The following is a 21,466-nucleotide window of genomic DNA, read 5'->3' on the forward strand; positions in this document are numbered from 1 at the left end:
GTTGCAGTCTCTTTTATCCAGATCAGAGGCAGGGAAACATAGTGTTGATGCACAGGAGGGTTTATTTGCCAGATACAAAGCAGGAACAGGGTTAACTTATAACATAAAACAGAAACAAAAACCTAACTCTTTTTCTGAGTTCTGACTAACACAGCTTAGTCCCTAACTAACAGTGTGGGAAATTAAGCTCTTTACCCACTTTAGACACTGTACCTGCAGCTTCCCTTTGCAGTATCTCACAGGGCTGTCTGTGTGTGTGCTTTCAGATCAGCACAGCAGCAGCACAGGAAGCCGTCTGTGCTGCCTTTTAACCTTGAAGCTCATTAATTAGGGCTCAGGTGAGAGTGAAGGGAACACACCCTGGAAGGTGCTTGGTCCTATGTACCTCCCCTCAAACACCTTTTGCTTCAATATATCACATATTCCCCCCCTTTGCTCAATCGTTTTGGGTGAGCACTTGAAAATAGGGAGGTGTATACTCGGGACAATGCATCAGCATTTCCATGTTTGGAGCCTGGCCTGTGTTCAACTGTGAACTGGAACCCCTGGAGACTCAAAAACCAGCGGGTTACACAAGCATTCTTTTCCTTATTTTGTTGCATGTACTTTAAGGGTGCATGGTCTGTTATTAGGGTAAATTTTCTCCCTAACAAATAATATTTTAGAGTCTCTAATACCCATTTGATGGCCAAGCCCTCTTTCTCAACTACGGCATATCTCTTCTCATGGACAGTTAGCTTTCGGCTGATATATATGATGGGATGTTCCTACGTTCCGACTCTTTGTGACAGGACCGCTCCTATCTCTACATCTGAAGCGTCACACTGAACCTGAAAGTCCCTGGTGAAGTCCGGGGTGATCAGGACAGGATGTGCACATAAGGTGTCTTTTAAGCTTTGGAAAGCTTTCTCCGCCTGGTCAGACCACTTCACCATGACCAAACTCTTCCCTTTCGTTAGGTCGGACAGAGGGGTTGAGAGGGTAGCAAAGTCTGCTATAAAGCGACGGTAGTAACCAGCCAGGCCGAGGAAGGCTTTAACCTGTTTCTTGGTTACTGGTCTCGGCCACTCCCTAATTGTCTTCAGCTTTGCCACCTGCGGTTTCACAAGCCCTCTACCAACCGTATACCCTAAGTACTTGGTTTCTTCTAAACCGATGGCACACTTAGCAGGGTTTGTCGTCAGACCCGCTTCCTCCTGGGAGTCTAGCACTGCCTGTACCTTTTCCAGATGAGAGTCCCAGTCATTACTGTGAATGATCACATCATCCAGGTAGCTCGCGGCATAGTCTGTATGGGACTTCAACACCCGGTCCATCAATCTCTGAAAGGTTGCTGGAGCCCCATGTAGACCGAAGGGTAGGACCTTATATTGGTATAGCCCGCCTGGTGTGGAAAATGCCGTTTTTTCTTTAGCAGCCTGTGTTAGAGGTACCTGCCAATACCCCTTAGTCAGATCAAGGGTAGTTAAGTATCGGGCATCACCTACCCTGTCTATCAGTTCGTCCACCCGTGGCATAGGGTATGTATTAAATTTGGAGACTGCATTTAGTTTTCTAAAATCATTACAGAACCTGATCGAGCCATCCAGTTTCGGAACCAACACGATAGGGCTCGACCAGTTACTGAATGATTCCTCGATTACGTCGAGGTCCAACATTTTCTGTACCTCCTCTTTAACGACCTGTCGCCTAGCCTCAGGTAATCTATATGGCTTAAGATGTATGACCTTCCCAGGTTCTGTATGGATGTTATGCTCAATAACCGAGGTTCTCCCGGGTACAGGGGAGAAAACTCGGGCATTGCGCACAAGAAAATCCTTTACCTCCTGTTTCTGAGGGCCAGACAAGGTGTCAGCAATTTTCACTTCAGGAACAGAAGGTTCCCTAGATGGTACAGTCCGAACTACAGTAACCAACGCTTCCCTCTCTTTCCAGGGCTTTAAGAGATTCACATGATACAACTGTTCTGGCTTCCTCCTCCCGGGCTGTCTAACTATAATTGACCTCTCCTACTCTTTCTAATACTTCATAGGGTCCCCGCCAGGTAGCCAAAAATTTACATTCTACTGTAGGTACCAGCACTAACACCTTATCTCCCGGCCCAAACACCCTAAGTCTGGCATTCCGGTTATAAGAGTTCTGTTGTGAACTCTGGGCTTGCTGCATGTGTTGTCGCACAATCGGCAACACTGCTGCAATGCGATCCTGCATCTGGGAAATATGCTTGATTATGCTACGGTGGGGTGTTGACTCTGTTTCCCAGGTCTCTTTGAGCATATCAAGTATACCTCGTGGGTGTCTCCCATACAACAACTCAAAAGGGGAGTAACCTGTAGATGCCGAGGAACTTCTCTTACGGCAAACAATAAATACGGTAAGAGAAAATCCCAGTTTTTACCATCTCGGTCTATGGCCTTCCGTAACATATGTTTAAGAGACTTGTTAAATTGCTCCACTAGGCCGTCGGTTTGCGGGTGATAGACCGAGGTGTGTAAATGTTTGATATTCAACAACCTGCATAGCTCTTTCGTAACCCGGGACATAAAAGGGGTTCCTTGGTCTGTTAATATTTCCTTGGGGATCCCGACCCGAGTAAACAACAACATTAATTCTTTGGCTATGCCTTTAGCGGATGTATTCTGGAGGGGAACCGCTTCCGGATATCTTGTGGCATAGTCTACAATGACTAGAATGTGTTGATGGCCCTGTGCTGACTTTGGTAATGGGCCTACCAGATCCATTCTGATACGGTCAAAAGGACCTTCAAATATGGGCAAGGGTATTAACGGACTACGGAACGATTTTACTGGTGAGGTCATTTGACACTCTGGACATGTCTCACAATAACGTTCTACGTCTTTGTGTAGACCCGGCCAGTAAAATCGCGCCTTTTTTCTATCAGTGGTTTTCTTTACCCCTAGGTGTCCTCCCAAGATATGGCTATGGGCCAGGTCCATTACCTGACTTCTAAAGGGTTTTGGCACCAGTAGCTGCTCTAACCTATCAGGGTCTTCTCTTTCTACCCTATAGACTAAGTCATTGTTGTAGACAAAGTAGGGTGGTGATGGCGTAACCTCAGGGTTAACCCGTATCCCATTTATGCTCACTACTGTGGCTTTGGCGTTTACTAGTGTCAAATCGTCTAGTTGGGCAGAGGCAAACTTTACAGGAGCAACCTGTAAATCCTGAAAATCTAGTTCTGGGGGTCCTCAACCTCAGGTCCTTCACCTGCCATAACCTTTAACAGAGAACCAGGGTCTACTGGATCGGGAACCTCAGACCTCAAGGGCACATCCTGAACACAATCAGACTTCCTTTCCCACAGTTCCCAAAACCACGGGAAATCCTGACCCACTAGTACCTCATACATCAGATTCGGCACTACCCCAACCTGATGATGTACTGGGCCGATGGGGTTTTCTATGTACACTCGTGCAGCCGGGTAAGTGCGATCGTCCCCATGGATACAGGTTACCTGTAAGGAGACCCCTGGTAGAAACCCAGACTAGACTAGACGTGCAGCGACCAATGTAACTGTACTACCAGTGTCAAGCATTGCACTTACAGGTATCCCATCTATTTTGACTTCACACATCCTATTCCTCTCTAAATGACCTTTCTCTATAATGGTCTGCTTAACAGCAGGAACCCCGCCCGAAAAATACCCCACAGAAATGTCACATTGTATTCTGTCAAGGTTCATAGGGCAAACTGCTGCCACATGTCCAAGTTCATGACATTTGTAGCACTCAGTGTACTTCCCACAACTGGGTCGGGGGTTTTTCTCCAGTCTATTGGAAGGAGTGGGGCTAGAGTCCCTTCTGTGGGCCGTGGGATTTCCACCTCCTTTATGGGAGTCTATGAGTCCCTGTGGCCCACTAGGCTGAGGAACAGTCTTACCGGACCTCCTGATGTGCGGGGACCTGCGACCGGGAAACTCGTCGGGACTTGTATTCCGGGCCATCTCCTCAGCAGCAAACTGGTGTTCCACTAAAGCGACCAACTGCTCTGCGCTTTGGGGGTCATTCTGGCTGACCCACTTCTGGACGCTGCGAGGAAGACCCCACAGGAACCGGTCTATGACGACCCTTACGACGACGACGACGGCGGCTGTACATTTGTCAGGCTGGAGCCATTTTCGCGCAGAGTGGATGAGGTCGTAGAGTTGGGAGCATGGAGCCTTTTCTGCATCGTAATGCCAGGAGTGAAACCGCTGGGCCCGATCTGCGACAGTGACAGCTATCCGTACCATAATCTCAGCCTTCAGGGTCTCATAGTTTTTCGCTTGTTCTGGCTCCAAGTCATAATAGGCCTTCTGCGAGTACCCCACCAGAAAAGGAGCAGTAATTCCAGCCCACTGCTCAACTGGCCACCCTTCGCGTACAGCTGTGCGCTCGAAAATTGACAGGTACGCCTCAACGTCATCGTCCATCCTCATTTTCTGAATCAGGTGCGATTTTACCTGGTGAGCGACCTGTGGGACCACGCTAGTCTGGGTGGTAATTTTCTCCCCCAAGACTCGGAGCTCCTGGTGTAGGCGAAGTTGCGCCTCATGTTGCTCTTCTTTTAGCGTCTGATGTAGGGACAGCGCCATCTGCTGTACTAATGCCGCAGTACTTTCAGTTTGTGACTTTGTCATCTGTTGTAAGCTCTCATTATTGGATTTTGACATCTCCTGCAAACCCCGCAATAGGATAGCAGCATTTTCTGTTTACTTGTACTAGAGCGAGGTTAGAAATGCCTCCATTTTCCACTTTCACTGCCTTGTGGACTGCCCGCATTAAACTCCACCAATTGTGATGTCCATACCACGTTGCAGTCTCTTTTATCCAGATCAAAGGCAGGGAAACGTAGTGTTGATGCACAGGAGGGTTTATTTGCCAGATACAAAGCAGGAACAGGGTTAACTTATAACATAAAACACAAACAAAAACCTAACTCTTTTTCTGAGTTCTGACTAACACAGCTTAGTCCCTAACTAACAGTGTGGGAAATTAAGCTCTTTACCCACTTTAGACACTGTACCTGCAGCTTCCCTTTGCAGTATCTCACAGGGCTGTCTGTGTGTGTGCTTTCAGATCAGCACAGCAGCAGCACAGGAAGCTGTCTGTGCTGCCTTTTAAGCTTGAAGCTCATTAATTAGGGCTCAGGTGAGAGTGAAGGGAACACACCCTGGAAGGTGCTTGGTCCTATGTACCTCCCCTCAAACACCTTTTGCTTCAATATATCACAATATATATATATATAAAGGATAAGAAGAGAAGAAAGCGCCCGATCCTAGTGTATTATATTAAGATACAAAATTGAATGTTCCATAAAACTCCAACAAATGCGCACTCACATCATAGAAAATATTAAAGCATGTAATGAGTAATACTCATTCGCAAGACGCTGGAAACTGCTGCTCCGCTCACACGTCCTGCTCCCACAAGTTGTATGACACCTCTGAGCCACCGTCCAGCAGGAACTCAGGGGATGTGCAGCTACTCCTATTCTCAGCCGGAAACAAACTGCGGTGAACAATGGTTCCGGATAGGAGGAAGGGAGAAGGTAGGACCAAGGGGACAAAATCACTGATGTATCACCATGAGGTGGCATTCTAGTATCCCTATGCGTTTCTTCACATTTGGGTGATTTCATCATGGGGATGAAATCACCCAAGTGTGAAGAAACGCGTAGGGATACTAGTTTTTACTAGTGATGGTCACTGTACCAGATCTGTTCTATATCTGGGACTTTCAATCAGACTCTGGGACTCTGCGACGCTGCCTTGCGCTGATGCGCTGTTTGTTGGGATTTTGGGACGCCACCTCATGGTGATACATCAGTGATTTGGTCACCTTGGTCCTACCTTCTACCTTCTCCCTTCCTCCTATCCGGAACCATTGTTCACCGCAGTTTGTTTCCGGCTGAGAATAGGAGTAGCTGCACATCCCCTGAGTTCCTGCTGGACGGTAGCTCAGAGGTGTCATACAACTTGTGGGAGCAGGACGTGTGAGCGGAGCAGCAGTTTCCAGTGTCTGGCGAATGAGTATTACTCATTACATGCTTTAATATTTTCTATGTTTGTGAGTGCGCATTTGTTGGAGTTTTATGGAACATTAAATTTTGTAACTTAATATAATACACTACGATCGGGCGCTTTCTTCTCTTTTTATCTTCTAGATCCAGTGGGAGGTCGTTGTTCCTTTCTGAAAGCTGCCTACATCCATACAGAGGGCTACTACCCTTCCATCTTTATAGGACATCGCCATCCAAGGGTTTTGTGGACTCTGATTCACCTCATCCATTGTGGTTTTATTATCATTTTTATATTTTCCTACACTCCCCCAAGCACACTTATTTTATTGATTATATGTTTATTTATTTTTTTTATTTTTTATACATGCATGTTTATATGTTGTATTTGAACAGTCATTGGTAATACTAGTTTATGTTATTTATTTAGTGTTATTTATTTTATATTTTTATTTCTGGTATAGTGCTAGAGCATCATTTGTTTGATATATATTAGGTTTCATCATTATATATATATATTTTATATCCATTTATTCCTATATATATATATTTTATACATTGATTATACAGTTAGTGGGTAATATATTGCAGACAGATACTTAAAGCGCAGTCTTTTTTGTATATATATATATATATATATATGCAAATACAACTGTATGCTCATCTGCATGTCTTAGGCAGGTCTGCAACCCCGCCTTTCCCCATCATCACCCAGCATACAGCACTTCCACTGCAGCAAGGGATTCTGGGAAATGACATGCAAATGAGCACACAGTGTCACTTTTTGCCTCAAAAACCATTTTTAACATGATTCCCTATAGGCTTAAGCTTGCTGCATGGTCACAGCTTTGAGCACAGCCAGGGTTAAGGTGCATACCTAGAAAACCACCCACAGACAGCTGTTTCGACCTTGATGGGTCTCATCCGTGTGGGGTTGATTTTAACTGGATATGCATGAGAGGCTATGGGATAGGCTATACCATAATACTGAGTTAAGTTATGGTGAGTAAAAAAAGTGACAAAAACCCTCCACAGGAAAGCAAATATGCAAATACAACTGTATGCTCATCTGCATGTCTTAGGCAGGTCTGCAACCCCGCCTTTCCCCATCATCACCCATCATACAGCACTTCCACTGCAGCAAGGGATTCTGGGAAATTACATGTAAATGAGCACACAGTGTCACTTTTTGCCTCAAAAAACATTTTTAACATGGTTCCCTATAGGCTTAAGCTTGCTGCATGGTCACAGCTTTGAGCACAGCCAGGGTATATATATATATTATATCAACTGTAAATATTACTGTATATTCATTTGCATGTCTTAGACAGGTCTGCAACCCTGTCTTTTGGCCAAGGCCTTGCTTAAAAGCTGTTTTTAAAGCAACATGCATTGGCTAAGGGTTGTTCATGTAATGTGAGCTTGAGATAAAAGGTGGCACTGTGTGCTCATTTGCATGTCATTTCCCAGAATCCTTTGCTGCAGTGGAAGTTCTGTTTTGCAGACCTGTCTAAGACATGCACATGAATATACAGTAATATTTACAGTTGCTATATTCTTTACTGTGGAGGGTTTTTGTAACTTTTTTTTACCCACCATAACCTTAATAAGTGTGGTGATTACCTACTCTTAATCTCAAACCAGCAAATGCCAGCAACCAACTGTAAGACCCTTCCTTTCCAGGCTTCTCCAGCTGAAGCATTTGATCATCGCAACTGATGATACCCATCAAGGTTGAAACATGTCTGTGAGTGGGTTTACTGGCTGTGCATCTCCCAAGCCCTTGCTTAAAAGCTGTGTTTAAAGCAGCATGCATTGGCTAAGGGTTGTTCATGTAATGTGAGCTTGAGATAAAAGGTGGCACTGTGTGCTCATTTGCATATCATTTTCCAGAATCCCTTGCTGCAGTGGAAGTGCTGTGTGCTGGGCGATAATGGTGAAAGATAGGGTTGCATAAAAATATACTTCACCTAGAGCCAAGGCACAGAGAAGAAGACACAGCAAATCCAGGTAGGTGGTTAAACAAAAAAAAATTAGTTGCACAAGAAATAAATCCAACGTTTCGGTTCTGCTGAGGAACCTCTATCAGGGTGGTTCCTTAGCAGAACCGAAACGTTGGATGTGCTGGATACCTGGATATGCTGTGTCTTCTTCTTCTCTATCCCTTGGCTCCGGGTGAAGTATATTTGTATCCTATTGTCTATGACACATGCACTCGCTAGTATATGCTCATTTACTCTTAGGTTATGCTATCTCTATCCTTTGATATGTAGTTATGTATATCTTATATAGCATAATCCAGGTACAGTACATAGCGCTTTACAGCAGTAATATACGTGACATAATATTGTAACACAATGGGAAAAGGCGCTTCAGACATAAAAGAATAGGAAAATATAGGGGCTCATTCAAAAAGCAGTGATACTGTAAGTGGTTTTAAATGATAAATGCCCTTATAGCTCGATACTGCCTGCTCTGATATTCACAAAGCAGCGATAGCAGTGCAGCATCACTCTATAATGGCTTTTTATCACCCATAAACAGTCAGTGAAAAAAAGTCATACAATAGGCCCAAAAATGCCAGTAATTGCTATTCACAAAGCAGTGATAAGTTTATCGTACTGTAAAAGCTCACCATTTCTTTTCACCAGCTAAAGGCAGGCACAAACGAGATGGAGACATGCATAAAAGCATTTTTTTCTGCACAGCATTACGGGCTGGCGGGGGTCCGGGGGGTCCTTGGGTGGTGTCCGCGGATCCTTGTGTAGTTCCTGCGGGTGTCTGGGGGCCCTTGGGTGGTCCCAGCAGTTGTCTGGGGGGCCTCGGTGGTCCCCACGGGTGTCCGGGGGCCCTTGGATTGTCTCTGTGGGTGTCTTTGAGTCTCCTTGTGTGGTCCCCATGGGTGTCCCGGGGCCCTTGGGTGGTGTCCGTGGGTCCTCAGGTGGTTCACGCGGGTGTCTGGAGGTCCTCAGGTGGTTCCTGTAGGTGTCTGCAGCCCTCGGGTTGTCCCTGCTGGCCTGCAGTACCAATCGTATACTTTGGACTTGGACTTTACCTGATGCCCGTTGCTGTTTTGGATCGTGGATTTGTTCAGGACTTGCTGAGAACCCTGAAATCGGAGGTTGAAGATATCTAAAGGTAAGAAAAAACATTAAATGTATGTGTTTTTTATTTTACAGGTTTTGTCATTGCATTTTTTTTATTATAATTTTTTTCCCATTGATTACCAATGTATATATGTAAGCCTCTTTAGGGCCATACAGTGACAAGCAATGCTTTTTGGTGGCAAATGCTTGCTTGTATTTCTTTTAAATGTATTTTAATATCTTTGCTTTGAAATATTTCTTCTATTTATTTTGTGTTTTTGATTTTTAATGATGTTAATTTTTTTGGTGATTTCAATTGTTTATTTCTGTTACTTTTTTGTTGTTTGCTTTTTAATAATGGTGTTTATTTGGAGTTTTCTTTTATTTATCAATTTTTTGGTGTTTTAATTGTTAATTCAGGTGTTTATTTGGTAGTTGCTTAATTGATTGCTGGTGATTTTGTTGTGTTTACCTGTTTATTGTTGTTTATTTGGTGATTGTTTTGATTGCATTGGATATTGTTGGTGGTTGTTTTTTTTTAGGTTGACCATTGACTGCCATAGTGTTAAATCATGCCCATTTTATATAGGCGTGGTGTACCCATTGTGCCAACCAATTGGTTTGTTGGCATTTGTAATGTGTTTATTTTTCTATGTAATGTGTTTTATTTTGGGCTTGTTTTTTTTTTTTTGCTTCACCATTTATTGCTATAGTGTTAAATCATGTCCATATTATATTTGGCATTTGCCCCAATAAACCTGCTATTGTGCCTTAACCCCTTCATTGCCCTACCGGCTATTCGCTATGGTAATAAAGCTTCTTTAATGTAAATTGTATTAATAGTGTACGGGAGCAGGGGGTCTCCTGAGCTGAACCGCTTTGATTTCTGCCTCATGGACCCCCTGCTTCCCGAGTTAAAGTCCGCGGGATGGTGTATCGGGTGTCGGTATCGCCACCATTTTTAAATCGTCCACGTCACGTGACAGTGGGATTTAAATACCGGAGGAGATACCGGCACCCCATACCAGTGCCTGCATCTCAGGAAGCATGGGGACCCCGAGGCTGAAATCAATGCGGTTCATCTCAGGAGACTCCCTGCTCCCGCACACTATTAATAAAAATTAAATTAAAGCTGCTTCATTACCATAGCGGATAGCCGCTATGGTAATACATTTTTTAAAATTGTTATTGGGGTTTTTATATTAGTGTACACGAGCAGGGGGTCTCCTGAGCTGAACCACACTGGTTTCAGCCTCGGGGACCCCCTACTTCCAGAGATACAGGCCCTGTTATGGGGTGCCGGTATCCCTGTGCAGAATTTAAATCCCCCGGTCACATGAGAGATTTAAAAGCACAGGGGATACTGGCACCCCATACCATGTCTGTATCTCTGGAAGTAGGGGGTCCCCGAGGCTGAAACCAATGAGGTTAAGATCACGAGACTTCCTGCTCATGTACACTATTATAAAAATCAATATTTTTACTGCCCAATCGCCTGTAAGAGCCATGCATGAAAATGCAGCGTCTCCATGCAGCACTTGCAGGCTACATTTGTTTCTATCAGCTATTGCGCTATAGAATTTATAGCACGATAGCACTGATACAAAAAAACAGGTTGCACAATAGTGCATTTTTTTTATCGGACTTAAAAAAATGGCTTTCATTTCTTAGTGAATCCCGCTTTTGACTTCATGTCTTATAGCGCGATAAAAAAAACTGCACTGTCGGACGCAAAAGCACTGATTTTATCACTGCTTTGTGAATAGGCCCCATAGATAGAGAGAAATATTTTATATTATTTATAAAAGAATAAAAACATGTGCCAATATTTTTTGTGCTTTTCATGAACACAATTTTTTTCATCACCCTAAGTAAAAAAAAAATTTTGTTTAGCATTTTGTATTGCATAGAACAAAAGACAAAAATCCCCAATGCTAAATCCAATGTGACAAATTAGATAGTTAAATACTTATCTCTCTGTCCTCATAAGTAAGGGACATTTAGTTAAACTCTTTGGTCAAAGCGTTATAAGCCTGCAGCCCCGCCAAGGCATTTCCCTTTTGCAAGTTGTAGCACTATCTGTGAAAATATTTATTTACAGTACATCTGTAATGCAGGGAGAAATGTGGAAAGGACGAGGTTAAACCCAGGGAGGAGGGGTCACAGACCTCCAAACAACTGTTTCACAGATAGTGTTGGGACCTGCAAAGGGGACATGCCAAGTCTTATATGCAGGCTGATAATGCTTTGGCCAAAGAGTTTATTTTATCTAAATTAATCTTACTTAGGAGGACAGAGAGATAAGTATTTACTTATATAATTTTTCATATTGGATGTAGCATTTAGGATTTTTGCCTTTTGTTGCAACATTTAGTCACAAACCCAATAGCACACCTTGTGACACAAATAGATATGGTGTGGTGGGTTTTGGGTTCAAAGCTTGCAGGGATTGTGTGCATTTTGTATTGTGCCTGATATAGTTAAGGAACGTATCCAACTATTGTAGAAATAAGCAGAATCTTCAGAGGCAGGGCTTCTAAACACTATAATACATTTTGTTTTCTGTTACTTTGTGTTGGCTATAAGTTTAAGGGGTAAATTGTATATAGCCTGAAATAGCCGTTAAGGCCATTTTTGGTTAAAAAAAATCCCTGCAGACATCCTTAAGGATTTTTGGCCCAAAATGTCCATACAAGGGCCGATTCGGACTTCTGTATCTAGAATTTACCCTTAAGTACTGTTTCTATCAATGTTATTTGCACTGTCTGAGAGTGTTTTGCCAAGATAATTTTTTTTCAATCTCTCAAAAATATATATATATCTTACTAGAATCATAATGTAAAGAACAATATAGAATAACAAGCTTCTGATGTTGGTTGGATAGAATTTAATTGCTATAAATGCGTAGTTCATATTTTAATGGTGTAATAGAAAATATATGTACCTATGAATTGTAATTTTTAGATGCTGATATTTAATGCTTAATATATATTGAAATTAATGTACATGTAGGTTTAGCAGTAGCATTTTATCTTTGTATTGTGTTGAGTCTACTCATAACTTTACATTATTAAATACAATATAATCATAATCGGCCATGGTTAATCCTGGCGGGCGGAGGCGCGCTGAGGCTGAGGGAAAGCGGGTGCTTTCCCTGGCTTTAGACAGCGCGCCGTCCGGAGGCGTGTTGGCGGGTGGGCCAGTGACGTCACGGAGCTGGTTCGCCCTGCGCTCCGGCAAGCGCGAAGATTTAAAATTTCCCTCAAACCTACGCTTCCGCGCGCTTGCGGAAGTGTAGTCGAGCCCCTACTAAAGCCGCTCTCATTGCGGCTGTAGGGGCTCAGTGCTGAGCGGAAGCACGCCTCCGCCCGCAAGCACTTTCCATGGACGCGGCCTATGGCTGCGCTTATACAGCCGGCGATATTGATCCGACTGATGATGTCACCCATCGCCATTGCGAAAGTTGTAATTCATATTTTGGAGATGTCACTGGCTACAAGGCCAGTGACATCAGCAAAGCGGAAGGCAGAGGGACGGAGAAGCTCTCTGATTGGCTTACAGCCAGTCACATGTGGAGACCGTCTCTCCAAAAATCAAATTCTTCTGACTACCAGATTTTTGGTAGCACTGTCGCTCCCTCGCCGCCACATCCACTATAAGCGCCGGCGACAATGCATTTGTTTTGACACAACTTTGCTTCAATGTGACCATCGCCGGCACTACTGTATAAGCGCAACCTAAGTATGGCAGATGAAATGACATTATAGTGTGTAACTTATCATGGTAACAAATGAAAGCGTACAGAGTAATTTGTATTATTGCCATTATGCTTCATTATCCTTAGTAAAGATTGAGCCTTTTCTCTTTACATCCACTTTTTAAATTAATTTAAAGAAGCTAGATGTGTAAATACAACATTCTTTTACAGCTAAGGTAGACATAACAATAGTTTTATCTTCAGTCTCAGTTTCACATAGCAAAGAGAAACACACACAAATATGCCAGTAATTTCACATGAAAGACATTCTGCTTAGTGCTTTAGAGATTACGTACATCCATAAAAGCTTTACAATTCATGACAGAGATGTTAAAAGTTCTTCAGTGTCAGATCTGAACCTATGCATTTCGATCAATGTTGTTTATAGTGTTACAATTTTCAACAGCTGTTTTTTCTAAGCATATGGCTGGCATTAATCCAAATTATGCACACATTGGAAATGCTTTAGATGTAATTTTTTCTTAAGTACCCTTTTACCTTGATGGATTGTGCCAGTCATTTTATACAACAGTTAATGTCAGGTCTTGCTGCTTAGAATTAATATTCACCTTGACCTCGGAACCATCCCTGCACACTTCGACAACTCAATCAATAAAATTAGAACACAACCTTCCCCATTAGGAAATTACCACACACCAGGCAGGAGGTTCAATGGCCACAGCTTCATTAACCTTAACAAGATTAGAACACAGTTTAAAACCGGTTAACCACCCTGCCAAAATCCTCAAACATACTACCAGGGCAGCGGTGCACAATGGTGACCAAGTCACACAGCCAGGTGCTGAGCACAGCTAGGCTATGCAAGGATCTTTAAACTATCTCTCTTTCTGCTAGCTGAATTTATTTTAAACATGCAATAAATTAAAATATGTTATAAGTATATCAAAAGTTAAAATCTAAAAGTATATACTTTTGTGCTAATTGTATCATACCATGTATAGCACTGGATATATATAAATAAATTGAATTAAACTGTGGCGTACACTGAAGTAAAAAGGGATTGCTTTTTCTTTCAGCGCTATTATTTTTCTTCTATACTATATTTAATCCTCTGGTAGCTCCCAGTAACAGTTTGATCTGACTATATGAGTCTTTACAAAAACATCAAAACAGTTGGAGTAAATCCTTCCCACCTTCCCCCATTTATTGTGGTGCATGCAACGATGGAAAGAAGAAAACAATCATCAGCAAGAAGCTCAAGAATAACAGCAGATAATTTCAACTAGAGTTGGAAAATAACTTCAGCTTACATTGGGATGCATTGGGATACTTTAACAAACAAACAATTATGAAATACTTACGAATATTATCGTATGAAGCTAAGAAAAAGTAGGATATGAAAATATCAGTTGAGACAAAACAGTCACGAAGGAAATGACGGATATATATATATATATATATATATATATATATATATATATATATATATACACACACACACACACACAGTACAGTACACACACACTGTGTTCAGGAAAAAAGGGACCTTTAGTTTTTTTTTTTTTTACATTTGATATATTTCTCACTTAAACCTATGAAAATTTGCACAATTGTAGGTCTGTTATGTAGATTAACACTATATAAGAAGGACAATGTAAACCAGGCCTGCACAATTTATAAAGTGAAACGGGCCAAACTGCTCCAAGGAAAGCAGATTCGGGCCGCACTTCAATTAAAATTACAGCCCCCCCCTTCCCAACTCTTACCTACCCCCCTCACAACTCTTAGCTGCCCCCCCCCTCACAACTCTTACCTCTCCCCTCACAACTCTTACCAGCTGCGGGGTCCTGCGGTGTGGTGCGGCGATATCCGGTGGTGGGGTGCAGCGGCGGGGTGCGGCGATCTCCGTCTTCTCCCCTGAAAATTCTTCTGTTTCCCCTGCAGGTCCTGAAAAAAATGGCTGTGCGGTGTCAAATGACGCTATGTTGCCAACGGGATGCCATGACGTTACAGCGCCACACAACTTTGCGCCGGGTGACATCACGATGTCACTTAGCGACCCGTTGCCATGGCATTGTGGACACCGCAGACCACACAGCGGGCCATATGTTGTGCAGGCCTGATGTAAACAATCAACTGATGTTTAACTAAATTGAAGTCACTGTATTATTTTAACAAGAACCAGATACACTGCTGTAGGTTTATGTTCATTACATGAGTAATAGGAGTTTTTCCTTTGTAGCTCATAAATTATAAAGTGTGAGTTCAAAGTATGGTTCAAAGTGTGTGTTCAAAATGTCCTCCTGCTGAAACGCACGCCCGAAGACAAGAACGCCACTGTTTGATTGCATAATCGTTAACGTGTTGATCCAGCTGCTCCCACTCCTGAATGATACGTTGTTTTACGAATTAGGTTTTTCAAGTAGCGACCATCCATTGTCATGAAGCATTTTATCTAAGCTTTTTGGACCATAATTCTTGCTTTGTCTCAAGCCTTTTTAACATGCTTATCTTCGCTAAATAACATTTTCTAACTATGTCCTTGATGAGGTCATCATTCCGTCATCAATTACAAAGAATATTTGTTAGATAATCAAATAATTCTTAAATGTAATAATATACTGTGACAGACCTATAATTGTTCAAATATTCATGGAAATGTAGTGATTTTTCTGCAAGATATACCGTGAGCGTGTGCGGCCTCCAGACTGCTCCGCAGCCACTCGCGACCACGGCCCCAAAAACAGTAAGCAGCCCTGCTTCTAAATGGGACCCAGCAGCATTATTCCTGTTTGGCCATCACAAAACTGATACTAACCTTATAGAAGAACTGTGTAGCTGTCCCAGTCTCCGTGTTCTGCCCCCAGTCGCTCTGAAGGAAAGAAGCAGTCTCCGGTGTGTCTCAACTCCCTGGATGACGTAGATGCCCGTATATGGCATATATCATGAGGGGGAATACTATAGGACCATATTCGGTCATCAAGGGGATGGACAGTGTTAAATGTCCTGACCAGCCCCATTGATATAGTAGATGATCAAATATGGTCCTATAGCATTCCCACTCATAATGTAGCATCCCATATTCAGGCATCTATGTCATTCAGAGGGTTGGGACAGATCCTACACTGCTCTTACCTTCAGAGCTGCTGGGGATGGCACACAGAGCAGGGACTGAAACGGAGACAGCTGCACAGCTTATCTGATAGGTTAGTATTGTTTTCTTGATGGCCCATCAAGTGAAGGATTAACGCTGTGGGTCCCATTCTGAAACATTGACTACCACGGCGTTAATCCTTATGGGCTGCAAAATTTAGGTTGAGATTATGGCGTCAGCGTCGCTGTGTGCGCGCGCTTGCATGTGCGCCCGGAAAGCACTCTTTCTGTAGTGGGTTATGCAAGTTACCCCAGTGGCAGCACTCTTGTTAGTGAAGAGGCGCGTTGACGTGGCAGCGTTTTGAAAATACAACATATTTTGTATTTTCATGTGGCTGTCGGGTGACATCATCGCACGTGAGCTGATTCAGCCAATGAGGGGGAACCAGCTTCGTGACACATCCGCCACGCTCCCGCCATGCCCCTGCATTGTGTCTACAATCTCCTGAAGCCAATTTTACAAATCACTTGGGCTGCAGGAGTGCATGCGGCGGCGTGCTTTTCGCACGCGGCAGCGTAGGGACCATAATCCCAGCCTTACTGTTTTTGGTGCTGCTCTGACTCGGGTAATCAGATTGGCTGGAAAATAAGAAGCCATAACTTCAACATGGGGATGATGTTGGATAACTGTGAACACTATCTTGGAAAAAGCAGGAAGTAAATTGAAAACTAAAAATAGCGAGGATCAGTTCTCCTAAGTGGAATTTTGTAAGAAAAAAATGTATATGCAAAATAGGCAGTATTTTTTTTATTTTAATTATAAATGTTTTACCAGGAAGTAATACATTGAGAGTTATCTCTCATTTTCAAGTATGTCCTGGCCACAGAGTTATGATAATACATGGTTGCAATAAATGAACATTCAATTTACAGACATTTGATGGACAGTTAGAGATAATGTATGATTATCGGCGTTTGTAACAGTTACAGACAAGGTTAAAATGGTGTTAGAAAAGGAAGGATAGGCCTGCAATGTATTGTTGGAAGAGGTAAAATAGGCCGACAATGTATTGTTGGAAGAGGTAAAATAGGCCTGCAATGTAGTGAAAATAAAGGTGAACAATAGCACTCATGCAAACAATGAATTACAATGAATTACAAAAAACCTGTGATATACAGTCCAAGGTAGTCCTGGAGCTGCCCAAAGAAGTGAATCTGGAATCTCCTACCCAGATTTGGTAATGTAGGGGAAAGACACCTCCTGTGGTGCTGAGGAATGGTTTAAATGGGATTGTAGACAAAGTTCTTTTCTTGATGGATTCCTCAAGAGAAAAAGAGAAAACAAGCATACACACTGCAATAGTGCATTACCCAGGGACAACTAGGATGTATAAAGAGAGCAATTTTAATACAATAATAAAATACAGTATAACATATAAAATAAAACAATTGATTACACTAAAAATGCAAAAAATTTATACTAAAAAGAATTATACTAAAAAGAACTATCTGTGCCTTGGCATAGGAACCAGATGCCTTGAAACTTGCTCCTTTTGGTGTAAAATTGGAAACCTACTCACCAAAAGTGACTAGGACATAAGCGTTATTGAAATGGTCTTATCAGCATATGGGACCGCTTGCTGCGAGGTGAAATTGCGTCAATCCACGGAAGAGGATCTCCTTTTCTGCTCGGGTGTCTACTTGCTGCACACTGCTTGCTGCTTTCTCCCAGAGTTCAGCCGATCAACTCCTCCTGTGACGTCACCGCTTGTTCTCCACAGCTACGGTGTCTCAGTAATGCCAAAAGACCTCCTACATGTTTCAAAACTCCTAATAGTGGGTTCCTGAGGAAGAAACCCACTATTAGGAGTTTCGAAACGTAGGAGGTCTTTTGGCATTACTGAGACACCGTAGCTGTGGAGAACAAGCGGTGACGTCACAGGAGGAGTTGATCGGCTGAACTCTGGGAGAAAGCAGCAAGCAGTGTGCAGCAAGTAGACACCCGAGCAGAAAAGGAGATCCTCTTCCGTGGATTGACGCAATTTCACCTCGCAGCAAGCGGTCCCATATGCTGATAAGACCATTTCAATAACGCTTATGTCCTAGTCACTTTTGGTGAGTAGGTTTCCAATTTTACACCAAAAGGAGCAAGTTTCAAGACATCTGGTTCCTATGCCAAGGCACAGATAGTTCTTTTTAGTATAATTCTTTTTAGTATAAATTTTTTGCATTTTTAGTGTAATCAATTGTTTTATTTTATATGTTATACTGTATTTTATTATTGTATTAAAATTGCTCTCTTTATACATCCTAGTTGTCCCTGGGTAATGCACTATTGCAGTGTGTATGCTTGTTTTCTCTTTATCTCTTGAGGAATCCATCAAGAAAAGAACTTTGTCTACAATCCCATTTAAACCATTCCTCAGCGCCACAGGAGGTGTCTTTCCCCTCTAGGCCTGCTATGTGTTGTGTTAGAAGACTTTTATTTAAATCCACTAACCAAGCAGTAAAGGTGTTCTGTATAAATTCAGCTTCTTTAAGCGGGTCTTTTTATTTTATTTTAATATTAAAGTACTTTCAGCCAGTGATTCCCATCTACAGTCCTCAAGAACCCCCAGCTGGTCAGGTTTGAAGGAAATCCCTGCACAGGTGGCTCAATTAGTGGCTCTGTCATTTTCATTGAACGACCTGTGCTGAAGCAGGGATATCCTTAAACCCTGACCTCTTGGGGATTCTAGAGGACTGTGGTTGGGAACCACTGCTGTAAACCATTAGCAATTACCACTCTTTAGCTTTTAAAGTCATGTGTTTTAATATGACAACTATTTTGTCAATTCTCTACATCGAGCACATAGAAAACAATTGAATGGAGTAATTTTATTTAATTGTTTGGCTGAATAATAGTTAACATTTTCCCATATTTATATCTAGATGTCTCCAGATGTGTTGCAGAGAGGAAATACACTCAAGAGCAAGCCCGCAAAGAATTTCAGCAAGTTTTTATTCCTGAGTGCAATGATGATGGCACATACAGCCAGGTTAGTCATTTTAATTTTTTAGTTGACGTGCATGTGTGCTCTACTGCAGTTGTTCCCAATTCCAGTGCTCAAGAACCCACAACAGGTCAGTTTTTAAGGATCTCCCTGCTTAAGCACAGTTGACTGATTGCAGTGACAGTCAATTTGACTGAACCACCTGTGCTAAATCAGGGATATCGTTAAAACCTTACTTGTTGGGGGTTCGAGAGGACTGGAATTGGGAACCACTGCTCTAGTGTAAACAGACAGCTATAACAATTAACATTTAAATATCACAATGATTCAATATAATTGTATATTGCAAATCACAGGATTTGCCACTTAACAAACTTTGTAGCAATTATAAAAACAAAATCTTATTGAACCCTAAATACTGAAAGTTCTGTAGTTCTAGAGTGACACAGGACTTTCTGGTTCAGGACCGTGTCTTTGCTCTCAGTAGCGATCACATGGTCATGGCCAGACCAGACACCGATGGAATTAGCACTGGCTACATCTATAAGAATCCAAAGTTTCAAGTGGAAGAGGAATAAAATAATTTAAATGTGTAAGTCTTAATTATTTTATTCCTCTTCCACTTGAAACTTTGGATTCTTACAGATGTAGCCTGTGCTATTCATCATTCTCCATGGGATATACAGTATTGTGCCAACAATACTTTGCCAATAATTCCATATAGTGATATACCTGTAACCACCTGTAAACAGAACATAATAACATGCTCAGCATATTTGTGACAACATTAGTCTTAGTTTCTTCAACATTAGTAATACTCCTAATTGTGTAGTTACCAAAGAACAACATTTAGGATCTTTGTCAACACAGTTTGAAGCAGTGTATTGCACTATGCAACCATTACTGTTGTCCACTGCTTCAAACCATATTATTGACGAACCTTAGTTAGAAGTGAACAAGTGTCCACATTCCAAACACGCTGAAATAAAATAAATTCAAGCAAATCTTACTCTGAGCAACGTAAAGCATTTGTGATGTGTAATAAAGTAATTATTATTTCTCATTAGCCTAACTCAATATGCAGTGAAGCGGCTTCCTCATACATGAGAGGATTGTGGTCCCATTCAATTAAATGGAGCTTGTTGATTCACTTCTCTATTCAGGACTAGAGATGTGTGAATGCACACCAGTGGGAATATGGGCTGTTCACGATAATTTGGCAAAATAGTTATACATAATAAAATAATAAATACATTTGCAGATTTTCACCCCCACAGGAAAATTTGAGATTTCAATTGACTAATTTAATTATAACTTTATTTCATATAGCGCTTTTTTTCCAATATGACTCAAAGCGCTTCACAATTACAGGATAGTGCACAGTACGCAGCACATAGAATTTTTACAGACATAGGGGCCTATGCACTAAGCTCCGATAAGTCGTTTTAAGAGCGCAAAGTGCTCTTAGTGAATCGTGTTCGGCGGAACATCACGTTCTAAGCCACGCAAACAGGCACTTTGCGTACTTAAAGTGACTTTTTCCTGGAAATTTTTCAAAGTCCAACTTTGCTCGTCCGATAACCTGTTTGCGTTCAATTCTGCCCTTCTCCGGGATTCACTAAGCTACGCAAAGTTATCGTACACGAAAGTTGCGTTCAAAAAAGATCGCCAGCTCAAGGCAGGAGATAAAAAAGCTGGACTTTGAAACATTTCTTTGTTTACATTTTTGCATGCGCAAAACCCATACAACAGGCCAGCGGGTGTCCCCGGCTGACCCCACGGGGGTCCCCTAGGGAGGCTGGGGTTCGTGCGGGTGTCCCCGGCTGACCCCACAGGGGTCCGGGGGTCCCCGGCTCACCAAGCGGGGGTCCCTGCAGGAGTCCGGGGGTCCCCGCGGCTGTCCCGGGGTCCCCGCGGGAGTCCCGGGGTACCCGCAGGCCTGCAATACCAATGTTGTGCCTCCAAAAATAATTAAATACACCCCCCTAACACATACAATACAGTAATGGGCAAAATTACTATTATCCACATATGGATAATAATGCATTTGCCCATTTTAAATACATATAAATTACAATAATTATAGTAAATACAGTAAATACATATTACACTTACCTTTTCCAGGCACCCACGATGAAGGCTGTCTTCATTCTAATCTTCATCCTGCCCATGTCCCTCCGGTGCTGCAAAACATACACAAGAATAAAAATAGCCAATGTAATGTCCCCTAACCCCTTAATCACCTTAGCGGTCATTAACCGCTACAGTCATTAAGGGTTAACCCACCCTCACCCACCACTCGGGAGGCCTAAATACTCTCCCCCACTACCCATCCCGTGAGGCCTAACCACCCTCATCCACTAACCCAGGCGGGAGGCCTACCTACTATACCACATCACCCACCGCCAGTACCCACAAGAAAAACAATACACAGCCCCACAATAAACATCATTATATTTATTCAATACATAACCCACCCCCTGTGCCCCCCCATAAATACATGATTTATTATTTTAATCAGTTAATACCCCAGGCCCACGGGAGTCCCCGGTGGCCCT

At 42.4% G+C, this 21,466-nt stretch overlaps 1 protein-coding gene across 2 annotated transcripts in view; it reads left to right on the forward strand.

Annotated features, from left to right (window-relative positions):
* Window positions 1-21,466, forward strand: part of SMOC2 (SPARC related modular calcium binding 2) — a 438,788-nt gene that overhangs the window by 169,885 nt on the left and 247,437 nt on the right. For both annotated transcript variants that reach the window (XM_075596923.1, XM_075596922.1), the window contains exon 3: window positions 18,847-18,953. In XM_075596923.1, the coding sequence (XP_075453038.1) occupies window positions 18,847-18,953 (107 nt within the window). The remainder of the gene's footprint in view (window positions 1-18,846; window positions 18,954-21,466) is intronic.

The sequence above is a fragment of the Ascaphus truei genome, chromosome 4 (genome assembly GCF_040206685.1).
Source record: "Ascaphus truei isolate aAscTru1 chromosome 4, aAscTru1.hap1, whole genome shotgun sequence".
Taxonomy (NCBI): Eukaryota; Metazoa; Chordata; class Amphibia; order Anura; family Ascaphidae; genus Ascaphus; species Ascaphus truei.